At 35.1% G+C, this 13,433-nt stretch overlaps 1 protein-coding gene across 1 annotated transcript in view; it reads left to right on the top strand.

The window, feature by feature from the left end:
• LOC148955156 (catalase-like) overlaps window positions 1–13,433 on the top strand; it is a 346,346-nt gene that overhangs the window by 4,802 nt on the left and 328,111 nt on the right. The window contains exon 3 of the mRNA XM_089108084.1: window positions 12,267–12,502. Within this exon, the coding sequence (XP_088964210.1) occupies window positions 12,267–12,502 (236 nt within the window). The remainder of the gene's footprint in view (window positions 1–12,266; window positions 12,503–13,433) is intronic.

Below are 13,433 nucleotides of genomic sequence, written 5' to 3' on the forward strand. Positions count from 1 at the left end.
TTTATTCCTGTTTTAAAGGACTTAATCTTCTTAAAATAAATTTAAAACCTAGTCTTGCATCCTGGACTTTCAAAACATCAATAAATTCATTTATTTCACCAACAATCTTATCCAGGATACTCAAATCGTCTGCATAACTTAAGTTTAAGAGTTACCTTCCCGCTTGATTCCTGCCTTTGCCATGTTTCCTTAGAAAAAAGTCCATCAAAATGATTCATTTAAACTCATTCAGGTTTTAACACCAAACAAGCAACTGACATCGCTTCATACCTTATCGCAGCAATATTGTTCTACTAGGTAGCACTAAACGCTTTAATGTAACTGTTTTGTACACCATACAAGCTTAAGAATTACATACCCGTTTGTACCGTTCTTTCTAGAGGGATTTTCTAACGATAGTTTTTGTTACCCGTTTGACTGACAGTATCTCAAACAATAAGCATGACAGAAAAATAAGTACCACTTTCTAGGGCTATAATACAAGAAAGGTTAACATGGCTAGGACACATTTTACGAATGAATGATGACAGATTGCCAAAGAATATGTTTTTTGGCCATCAATATAGGAGTCAAACGAAAAGCAGGTCATCGCCGAATGGGGTGGGAAAATGTCATAGGGAAGTACCTAAAGGAAATTTAAACTTCATGGAAGGAGATAAACAGTTGAGGTTTGAATAGATTAGGACGGAGAAGGAGAGTGGGCAGCTATGTTGACCTCAGACAGCTTGGTGCTGCAGTAAGTTATTAGTAATAGTAGTTTCTTCTGATGATTTATTTACTCATAAGTATGTCCCACTTATTCTCTACACTTGGAAGAGACAGGGGTGGGTGTAGATGTAATGGATAATGGTTGACTGTTCCCTCATGCTTTTCAATGTATTTGTGACAAAATCGACGAAATTAACCATGTGATACTCAATCAAACAGTTCGTGGTAACAAACTGTAAGTAAGAGCGACCCTGCTCAATAGTAACCGAAACTGGAAAAAACGGAATTTTGATACCAATAGATATATAAAAAGAATCGACTTTTTATGCTGATTTCAAATTATATAAATTTCATTAAGTTTAGTCTTACCCATCAAAGGTTTTTTTTCCTGTTTTTTGAAAAAAGGGGGAAAACAGCCCCTAAAAGTCAAGTAATCTCAATGAAAATCACACCATCAGACTCAGAGAACCCACCTGTATAGGTTTCAAGCTCCTATCTGGAAAAATGTAGAATTTTGAATTTTTTTTGCCAGAAGAAAGATCACAGATACGTGTTATTTTTTATTTTTTTTTTTCCCAGGGGTGATCGTAACGACCCAATGGTCCTAGAATATCGGGAGAGGGCTCATTCGAACGGAAATCAAAAGTTCTAGTTGATTTTTTAAGTTACACAAAAAAATTGGTGGGCAACTAGGCCCCCTCCCCGCCCCTTTTTCCCAAAATCGTCCAATAAAAATTTTGAGATAGTCATTTTGTTCATCATAGTTGAAAGGCCCGATAACTATTATTTTGGGTATAACAATGACCCCCCCCCCCTACTGCCCCAGGAGAAAGGTCTAAGTTATATAATTCGCCCATTGTTCGCGCATAATATTTCTTATTGGGATGTAGGCATAAATTTTTGGGTGGGGGGAACACTTTCTGCTGGGGGTTCTTCAACGGGGAATTTTCCATGGGGAGGGAAGTTTCTAGGGAATGAACTTGTCAGGGGAAATTATACGCTGGACGAATTTTCCAGAATTCTTGTTTAAAATTATTTTTATGTCGTGCTTTCTCTTTTCCGTCTCGATTTTACGCGCGGAGTGCTTAAGAGTAATTGCCCGGTTTAAATTTTCACCGGGATTTAATTGTCTAGAGGATATTTCTGTGGGAGGGAATTTCTCCGTGGAGGTGGGGCCAGATTTCCTTGCAGTATTAAAAAAAAATCAGAAGCTAAACAAAAATTTTTTATTCATGTGAAAGTAAGGAGCAACATTAAAACTTAAAACGAACAGAAACTATTACGTATATAATGGGGACTGTCCCCTCTTCAATACCTCACTCTTTACGCTAAAGTTTTTTTTTGTTTAAACTTTAATAATGACTCCTGAAACACAAGGGCCGTTTAATTACAACAATAAAACGCTTTTTTAAAAGTACTTAAAAAAACTTTAGCGTAAAGACCATGGTCTTCAGGAGGGTGCAACCCCCTTTTTATACGTAATAATTTCTGTTCATTTTAGGTTTCAATGGTGATCTTTACTTTCAGTTGAGAATTTTTTTTTATCTAATCAAAGTGAAGAATGAAAAATAAGCTACAGCCTCCATTTGCAAAACTGCTGCATTTGGCAACAGACTAAGAAACAACAGAGTTTAATGTATCGTTGTCATAAGAGGACCAAGAGAACTGAGATGGGACACTGCTATCTAACGCCGAACATCTTTTTAAAGAGGGGTCTTGGAGTCCCGTCGACCTTCCAACGAAGGCCTGAACTGTACTTACAGTCTTTTACTGACAGAGTTTGGACTCTGCTGCATACACAGCTATTTTCTTTAGGTACATGTATTTTTAAATCTTATCTTTTCTCGCAATTCAGTTGTGGAGGAACATTTAGCAGGTTTAAGTTTATTAAAACAAGGTAGAAGACATTGATGGGGTGTGAACTTTTCAGTCAATTAGTGCTAATTAACGTCGTATTCTCACTGGCTACTTGATAAAATCAAAATCGAGGACGTTCTAGGAGATTAAAGAAAATGAAACGTCCAAATACTGCGTCTCTTTTATAAGTCAACTTTCTTGTGTGTCTTTTTCATTTGGTAGTAAAACATCAAATAAGTCAAATAATAATTGAAAACCGTACAAAAATGACTTGTCAAATACCATGCACCATCCCGAATACTCTAAACTGTTTATAATAATGTGTAATAGAAATTTCTTTCTAGAGACAGGAATATAATAATCATGCAAATCACAAGAAAGGGGAAGGGGAGGCACACAACGAAAGACCCTCCTGTTTACCTGATGCATGCCGTTGTCCTTTTCTTCCATAATCACTTTTGTTAATTACTCCCCCCTCCCCCCCCCAGGTAAATAAAAACACACCTACCTTATAATGCGGACACAGGGTTAGCGGTCACTGCGTCGTCTCCTAGCCATTTTGGTCTCATCCGTCTTTGCTAATCTGCATGCTGAAGTAGGTGTTTATCTTCAGCCTCGTCTTAACTCTTGTGATGAACAACGGTCATAACGACCCTTTTTCTTAGTAGTAATGTCAGTAAGGCGAAAAGTGCTAATAAGACTAAAGAAGAACTTAGTTTGCTTCTGGTATTCATCTTAGTAGGCCATTGAAATCATGCTCACTTACAAGTCTTGAATGGCTTGGAAGGAGAGGAAGCGAAAAAGGCAAAGTTTATTCGGTAAATTTACAAAAATAGGTTTGAATTTCAAATTTTTGAACGAAAAACGCAGGCTCTGTTGCTTTTGTCATGATGGCAGTCTCTTTGGTCCCTCTTGCTTTGACACTAAATTCTCAAGGAAGTTTTCTGAAAGACACATATTAAATTTGAACATCCAACTAACGCTTATAAAAATAAGAATAAAAAAGCGTAAAAATTGAACCTGGACACTAAATTCAGGACTAATTAATGTATTAGGCTCTTTAGATGGTCAGATAGAAACGTCTACCACTTTGCCAAGAACAATTCTAGTGTCTAAAAACTGTGAGCTTCAACCTCAGGGCGCAGTCTTTGTCAGTACTGATGTGATTCCAATTCCATAATTTAGGTTGCAAATTCATAGTGATGAGTATTATTTTTAAAAAGGCCATTTTCTAATTTGGTTTTATGCATTAAGTAATTCTTCCACTTCATGTATCCGGTATCTTTTCAATTATTCCTTTTGTATGCTACATTCACTTCTTTCAGTTTTGGTATTGGATATGGTATTTTGATTTCTCCACGGTTTTCACAGAGTCTTGGTAATCGGTTGTTTTCTAGTTTGTTTTTTTTTCGTTATTACATATAATATTAAGCGTTGTCATTGTAACAGTTGATTTGGCATCGCTAGGATACTTTTATGGAAGCGAAAATGTTTCTCGAAAGGATATCTCTGACACTGATGGTAGCTCCAAGGTAGAATTGACTGTATTCAATGTATACCAAAGAGGTGAGGTTGTTTGTTTAATCAAACAGTTCGTGGTAACGAACTGTAAGTAAGGAGTGACCCGGTTCAATGGAAACGGAAACTCTAGAAAAGGTGTTTTTAATACCAATAGATACAACAAAAGAATCAGATTTCAATGTTGATTTCAAATATATAACTTTCATCAAGTTTAGTCCTACCCTTCAAAAGTTACGCGCCTGAGAAAATTTGGCTGATTGTCGAAAAAAGGAGGAAAGACCCCCTAAAAATTATAAAACCTTAATAAAAATCACACCATCGTATTCAGCATATCAGAGAACTCTACTGTAGAGATTTCAAGCTCCTATCTGCAAAAATGTGGAATTTTGTATGTTTTGCCAGAAGAAAGATCACGGATGCGTGTTCATTTGTTTTTTGGTTTTTTTTTCCATGGGTGATCGTATTGACCCAGTGGTCCTAGAATGTCGTGGGAGGACTCATTGGAACGGAAATTAAAAGTTCTAGTGCTCTTTTTAAGTGAAAAAAAATGGAGGGCAACTAGGCCCCCTCCCACGCTCATTTTTTTCAAAGTCACCTGATCAAAATTTTGAGATGGCCATTTTGTTCCCGAAGTCCCCAAGGGGAGGACTGAAAGTTATGAATATTACCCAATGTTAACACATAGTATTGGTTATTAGGAAGTATACAGACGTTTTCAGGGGGATTTTTTCTGGTAGTAGGGGGGGGGGGTGGGTCGGGGGTTATATGGGAGGATCTTTCCATGGAGGAAGTTTTCATGGGGGAAGGGACATTACTATGAAGGGGGCGCCGGATTTCCCAGTATTATCAAACAGTTCGTGGTAACGAACTGTAAGTAAGGAGCGACCCGGCTCAATGGTAACCGAAACTCTAAAAAACGGAATTTTTATACCAATAGATACATCAAAAGAATCAGATTTTAATTTTAATTTCAAATATATACGTTTCATCAAGTTTAATCTTACCCATCAAAAGTTACGCGCCTGAGAAAATTTGGCTGATTTTCGAAAAAAGGGAGAAAGACCCCCTAAAAGTTAGAGAACCTTAATGAAATTCACACCATCATATTCAGCGTATCAGAAAACCCTACTGTAGAGGTTTCAATCTCCTATCAACAAAAATGTGGAATTTTACATTTTTTGCCCGAAGAAAGATCACAGATGCGTGTTTATTTGTTTTTTTTTTCCCCATGGACAGTTTTTACGACCCCACGGTCTAATAAAACTTTTGGAGGATCCATGGGACTGAAAATTAATAATTTTATTTCCTTTTTTATGTGATCAAAAAATGGGGGATGACTAGGCCCCCTCCATTGTTCATTTTTTTCTCAAAGTCACTCGATTAAAATTTTGAGATTGCCATTTTGGTCAGCATAGTCGAAAATATAATAAATATGTCTTTTACGATGACTTAATCCCCCACCGTTCCCAGGGGAAAGGCTGCAAGTTATGAAATATGCCCATTACTTACATTTTGTATTTGTTTCTGGACAGTATACAGACATTTTCAGGAAGAATTTTTTCTGGTGGGGGGGGGGGGGTTAGTCGGGAGAATCTCTCCGTGGAGGATGTTTCTTTGGGGTAAGGGACATTTCTATGAAGGGGTTGCCGTATTTCCAAGCATTATTTAAAAAACGGATCAGAAATTAAATTTAAAAAAAACAAGTTTTTTCAACTGAAAGTAAGAAGCAACATTAGAACTTAAAATTAACAAAAATTATTACGTATATGAGGGGGTTCTCCCCCAAGTCAATACCTCGCTCTTTACGCTACAGTTTTTTTTAGTGCTTTCAAAAGAGCAATCTATTCTAATTAAACGACCTTTGTGATTCAGGGGTTTGTGAATTAAAATTTTTGTTAACTTTTAACGTAAAGTGCGTGTTTTTTACTAAGGGTAGAACCCAATCATACAAGTAATAACATATACGTAATAAAAAAAAACAATAAAAAAAACAAGCGATACGGCTCAATAGTAATCGAAACTTTTAAAAACGGAACTTTAATGTCAATAAATGTATCAAAAGAATGGGCTTATAATGCTTATTCTAAATATATGAATTTTATTAAGTTTAGTATTACTCATCAAAGGCGACAAGCCTGGGAAAATTTACCTGATTTTCGAAAGAGGGGGGAAACATCCCCTAAACGTGAAATAATTTTAGTAAAAATCACACCGTCAGATTCAGCATATCAGAAAACCCTACATCATAGGTGTCAAGCTCATGTCTGCAAAAATCCGCAACTTTGTATTTTTGCCAGACGAAAAATATACGAATATAGAAGTTCGTTACGTAAGTTAATTTGTAAATTATGTCAGAAACAAATTTAGAGACAGCCATTTTTCTAAAGAAAAGTAAAATTCTTATGAAAATTTTGTTTACTTATTCAATGACGGCGAGCCAAAACAAAAGCTGCATTAACTAAAACACGATCAGAAATTAAATAAAAAAAACAAGTTTTTTAAACTGAAAGTAAGGAGCGACATTAAAACTTAAAACGAACAGAAATTATTCCATATATGGAAGGGGCTGTCCCCTCCTCAAAGCCTCGCTCTTTACGCTAAAGTTTGACTCTGTCTCACAACTTTTATTTTTTAAACAATAAAAAACTTTAGCGTAAAGAGCGAAGCGTTGAGGAGGGGACAGCCCCTTTCATATACGGAAGAATTTCTGTTCGTTTTAAGTTTTAATGTCGCTCCTTACTTTCAGTTCAAAAAACTTGTTTTTTTTATTTAATTTAAAAAAAGATCAGAAATTAAATATAAAAAAAAACAAGTTTTCCAACTGAAAATAAGGAGTAACATTAACTTAAAACGAACAGAAAATATTACGTGTATGATGAGCTTCACCCGCTAGTCAATACGTCTCTCTTTAAGCCAAAGATTTTTTAGTACTTTCACAAGAGCTATTTATTCTAATTAACGGCCTTTGTGATTAAGGGTCATTTTTAAAGAATAGGAACAAAATTTGAACTTCAGCTTCAAGAACGAGGTATTGACTAGGGGGCGAGGCCCTAATATACGCATTAAAAATATATGAATATAGAAGTTCGTTACGTAAGTTAATTCGTAAGTTACGTATATTTATTACTAATAAAAACGTTCGTAAATAAAATTAAACAAGCTTCGAGAAAGCCATTTAACCAAATAAAAAGTAAAATTAAAATACAAATTCTTTTGTAGTTATTTATGTACGGTGATCCAATATCGAAATCTGCGTTAATTCGAAAATGTTCAAAATTAGATTAAAAAAAAAAGTTTTTTTTTAACTGAAAGTAAGGAACGACGTTAAAACTTAAAACGAACAGAAATTATTCCATACATGGAAGGGGCTGTCCCCTCCTCAACGCCTCGCTCTTTACGCTAAAGTTTGACTTTCTCACAACTCTTATTTTTTTAATCAATAAAAAACTTTAGCGTAAAGAGCGAGGCGTTGAGGAGGGGACAGCCCCTTTCATATACGGAATAATTGCTGTTCGTTTTAAGTTTTAACGTCGTTCCTTTCTTTCAGTTAAAAAAAAACTTGCTTTTCTTAATTTAATAAATAATTTGGATCGAGGCAGTGAAACAGCGTTTCACATTAAGAGTCTAGCTAACGTCATCTAACCAATGTAAAGGGTTCAATGTTTACTTTTGACGTTTTTGCCACCACACAACTTAACCAAAACAAATTAAATGCTTATTCTGAATTTTTCTGTGTATCAAACAGTTTGTGGCAACGAACTGTAAGTAAGGAGCGACCCGGCTCAATAGTAACCGACACTCTAAAAAACAGAATTTTGATACGAATAGATTCATCAAAAGAATCAGATGTTTATGATGATTTCAAATATATAAATTTAATCAAGTTTAATCTCACCCATCGAAAGTTACACAACCTGAGAAAATTTGCCTTATTTTCAAAAAAGGGGGAAATAACCCCTAAAAGTCATAAAAATTTAATGAAAATCACACCATCCGATTCAGTGTATCAGAGAACCCTACTATAGAGGTTTCAAGCTCCTATCTGCAAAAATGTGGACGTTTGTATTTTTTGCCAGAAGAAAGATTCCTGATGCGTGTTTATTTTTTTTTAATTTAATTTTATTTATTTTTTTCCTAGGGGTGATCGTATCGATCCAGTAGTCCTAGAATATCGTGAGAGTGTTCATTATAACATAAATTAAAAGTTCTAGTGCTCTTTTTAAGTGACCAAAAAAATTGGAGGGAAGCTTGGCCCCCTCCCACGCTCATTTTTTTCCCGAAGTCACCCAATAAAAATTTTGAGAAAACCATTTTGTTCAGCATAGTCGAAAATCTAATTAATATGTCTTTGGGGATGACTTAATCCCCCACAGTTCCTGGGGGACGGGCTGCAAGTTATAAACTTTGCCCATTGTTTACAAATATAAGTTTTGGTTATTGGGAAATATACAGGCGTTTTCAGGAGGATTTTTTTTCTAGTGGGAGGGGGGGGTCGGAGAAGAGTTACGGTGGAGGATCTTTCCATGGGGGATATTTCCTTGGGGGAAGGGACATTTCTATAAAGGTGGCGCCAGATTTCCCAACATAATTTAAAAGATCAGAAATTAAATAAAAAAAAGTTCTTTTAACTGAAAGTAAGGAGTAACATTAAACCTTAAAACGAACAGAAATTATTACGTATATGAGGGGGGTCGCCCCTTAGTCAATACCTCGCTCTTTACGCTAAAGTTTTTTTAGTACTTTCAAAAGAGCTATCTATTCTAATTAACCGGCCTTTGTGATTCAGGGCTTTGTGATTCAAACGAAATTCGAACTTTAGCGTAAAGAGCGAGGTAATGACTAGGGAGCGAACTTCCTAATATACGTAATAAAACATACGAATATAGAAATTCGTTACGTAAGTTAATTCGTAAGTTACGTCAGAACAAAATTTCGAGAAAGGCAATTAGCCAAAAAAAGGAAAATTAATATGCGAATTTCGTTTTAATTATTCATGTACGGTGAGCCAAAATCAAAGCTGCATTAATTCAAAAACGGACAGAAATTAACTAAAAAAACAAATTTTTTTAACTGAAAGTAAGGAGCGACATTATAACTTAAAACGAACAGAAATCATTCCGTATATGAAAGGGACTTTCCCCTCCTCAACGCCTCGCTCTTTACGCTAAAGTTTGACTCTGTCTCACAACTTTTTTTTTTAAAACGCGATATATATATATATATATATATATTTGTGTGTGTGTAATTTTGTACATGAATACAGCTAATTTATCTCAGCTATTGAATAATAGCAAAATCGTCATTTTATTTTGAAATATTAAACCCCCAACTCTTAAAAATGTTTGGGAGGGGACAAAGTGTATTTCAAAATCTAATAAGCATTTTTTTTCACTAAAAATACCAGAAAACAAGGCCGTATCCAGGGGGGGGGGTTACCCGGTTTGAACCCCCCCCCCCCCGAAATTTTTACCGACTCGAAAATAAGTCGAAAATTAGTAAAACCTAGGTAAAAATCAGTAAAATTAGTCGAAAACTGAGTCAAAAATTAGTAACCCCCCCCCCCCAAAAAAAGTCAAAAATTAGTAAAAACCCCCCTGAACAAAAATCCTGGATACGGCCCTGCCAGAAAGGGTATTTTCAATGAAAGTAGTAGAAAAGGTAATTTTCAAAATATTGGAGGGCCAAAAGAGTCTAGGGGGTGATGTCACTGATTAGTGCTACCTTAAGCATCAGTGGTTAATTTGTCGAACTTCCTTTTTTCTTATGTTGAACTATTATGACCAACTATTGAAGATTTCAGCTACTATGTTTGGAAAGCAAAAATGAAAGATACGAACCCAACAGAGGTAATGAAAGTTCAGTGGGTGAGACAGAGGTGAGAGTTCAGTGGGATAGGCGAGTAAATAATGGATTGAGCAGCCAAAGGGGAAATGAAAGATGAGTAATAAGGGTTAAGGAAATGAAGTAGGAAGATAATGAAAGATTTAACCATTTGGTATTTATTTGTAAAGGTGGAGTATTTAATTTATTTCTTATTTTATTTATTTATTTTTTTGTTTTGTTTTTTTATTCTTTTTTTGGGGGGACGGGGGTAAAAGTGAAATACATATCAGTGGATATAGAGGTTGATGAAAAAGAATATAAAAGTGTAGTTTAAGGTCACAATGGAAGGAGTGCCCTAAGGGGGAAGGGCAGCCTGAGATATGGGATGAACCTAAAAATTATAAGAAAATTGAAATGTAGTGTACCTCTATTTTTATACCCTGGTATATTCTGGAATGCTCAGTTTTTAAAAAATTTTAATAAGTTTAATTTTTTTAAAGAAGTTATTTTTATTAAGAAAAGAGTAGGTGACATTAGATAGATTTTGAGATATTTTTAAAGAAAATTTAAAGGTCACCGAGAGGAAAAAAAAAAAAAAAGATATTGAAGATCGGTTATGCTATCCTTATTATTTTTTTTCGTTATAGTTGTTGATAAATTCATCATAGTATGCTGAACTTTTTTTTTTGAATTTGCAAAATTGGCATTATGCAATAAAGTTTTCAAAGACTTGAATTTTGTTAATACGCCATGTACCTTACCATGTCTTGTTGTAGCTTTCGATCAATAGATAAATCTTTGTATTTATGTTGTATTTTTTCGCCCTAGATCAGTTTTGTTCAAAATACTTACATATATTTATTTGCTTATGAAGAAAATATATATTTTCAAATAAATCAAAATGCTCTTTATACTCTCCTTTGCTTCTATTTCTCTGAAGTTTGTTTAAAATATATTTATTTATCCTACATAACTTAAATAAGTACTATAGTGAAGAAAGAATAAACCTAAGAAATAGAAATAAAATATAACTCTAGCCTCAGAAATAAGCCCTATTATACGACTACTCTTTATCGAGAGCTAATTTTATTGCTCCTCATGGGAAAAGCAGTTACTGAGATCCCCTTCCCTTAAAAGGAAGAAGAACAAAATGTATGTTGCCAAGCTTAGCGTACATTTTCTTCTAATATGGTCTAATGAAAGTTGATTGGAAACCTTACCATTAAAATAAACACTATTTCTCTAAAGACTGTTTGACATATCTTTTCTTGGCTCAGAATCTGTCACTGAAAGATTGTATCTTGCTAAAACCCCTAAAGAATTAATCAATAGACATTCTATTCACCTAGAATCAGTAAATGTTTTCAAATGTATATCTGAACTTTTTAATAAGTAATGAGCTATGCATAGTTGACTAATTAGACAAGTAAATTAACATTCTGGTAAAATTAAGTAAAGCACCGATTATCTGTGATTTGACATCAACAGCAGCAGAACTGTTTGATAAAAATTATGATAATTTGGAAATTAAGGCTGTTACAGTGCATCATCAAGTCTTAAACAACTGATGGGACATTGATTCTTGTACTCAGCAAAGATATGAAAAACTATATCCGGTGCTCCAATCATCATTCATTGAGGATGGATCACGAATTCATGTAGGTAAGGGAAAAAGTAAGTCGAAAATTAAATGAAACACAATTTTAATATGCGCCCACACACTGAACTTGCATGTAGATTCTATTTTTATAACTTTCTTATTTCACTGAAAGTGAACAATTAGCTCGTGACCCACCTCAAAACGCCTCTTTTGATGTTTCTCCTTGTTCTACCTTATGAGACCTTTTTTTCGGGACGTAAGATTTGGTGTTTTGATGCCTAGCATCAATCACAAGAATAATCTAAGAAAAATCTAGAATAATCTAGATTATTGAAGAATTATCTAATATCTAATGATATCCTAATAACAGATTTTCAAGAATAATCTAATTTTGTTGTCCCTGCTTTTTTACGTTTAGTTTTAAATTCTTCCTTTACGCTTGACATCCATGCATATAACTAACTTAGCACAGTTGCTCTTTTTTTGAAATTTAGTATTATTTATAATACATAGTCAAGGGATCCAACTAGTTCAATTACGCTAAAAATTTGGCTTCTGTAAGTTATGCTTCCTTTTTTTTTCTATTTCAAATCCCCCAAAAATACAGAATAAAACATTTCATGTTTTTAATTAACAACATCTATATCAATAGTTCCTATAATGGATTGTTAAAATTGGTAGACCGTGTGTTTTTAGTCTTTATTTTTCTTTGAATTTCCTAACAAACAGATTTTTTTTGGAATTTATTTACTTCAAGGGACGGATGCAAATATATCGAGAATCAGGACGTCATCGAGTTGGTGTGAATTTTATGCAGCTACCAGTGAACTGTCCGTACAGAGGACATGTGTCCAACTATCATCATGGCGGAGAAATGTCGTTCAAATATGATGACACAGGGAAGCCAATTTATCATCCCAACAGTTTTGGTGGGCCTAATCCTGATCCAAAGTATAGAGAACTACCCATTGAAATTTTCGGAATGATAGACAGGTGATTTGTCTTTGATGATATGTTGTGTGTGACTTTAATACATATGTAAGTCTTGACAAGATCAGATTAGTATTTTTATATGTCTGAAGCTACCTCAAAAGATATCGGAGGGTAACCAGCTCCCCCCCCCACAAACGCTTTTTTCCCAAATGCATCTGATAAGAATTTGGAGACAGCTATTTTGTTAGAAATAGTTCAAAGATCATATAACAAAAATCTTTGTGTCGACACAACCCCCCAGGACCCAGGAGCAGGAGTTGTAAGTTATGCCCAAAGGGCATGTATGGCTCTTATGAAAGGTGTGCTCGTATAAACTTCATAGAGGGCTCATTTGATTGGAAAGTGAAAGTTCTAGTTCACTTTTTAAGAGTCAAGAGAGATTGGAGGGCACCTAAGCCCCCCCCCCCGCCCCCCCCTTTTTTCCTCAAACCCATCCGATAAGAACTTTGTGATAGCCTTTTTTTAAAATAGTTCAAAGACCATATAACGAAAACTCCGGGGTCGACATAGCCCCCCAGGGCCTGAGGGCAGGCGTTGTAAGTTATGCCGTGGGGGAATATATAGCTCTTAATGAAGGGATGCTCGTAAAAACTTCAGAGAGGGCTCATTTGCTTGGAAATTGAAAGGTCTAGTTCAGTTTTTGAGATTCTAAAGAGACTGGAGGTAAAATAGCCCCCCCCCGCCCATTTTTCCCCAAATGCATCCGATAAAAATTTTGAGATAGCCATTAAGTTAAAAATTGCTCAAAAGACAGATGGCAAAAACTCAGGTGTCGACACAATCCCCCAGGGCCCGGGGGCAGGCGTTGTAAGTTATGCCCTAGGGCATATGGGGTTCTTATGAAAGGGATGCTCGTATAAATTTCAGAGAGGGCTCATTTGATTTGAAATTGAAATTTTGAGCTCACTTTTTAAGAGTCAAAAGAGATCCA

Source organism: Artemia sp. Qi Xiang Cuo, chromosome 2 (assembly GCF_049724085.1).
Source record: "Artemia sp. Qi Xiang Cuo chromosome 2, ASM4972408v1, whole genome shotgun sequence".
NCBI classification, from domain to species: Eukaryota; Metazoa; Arthropoda; class Branchiopoda; order Anostraca; family Artemiidae; genus Artemia; species Artemia sp. Qi Xiang Cuo.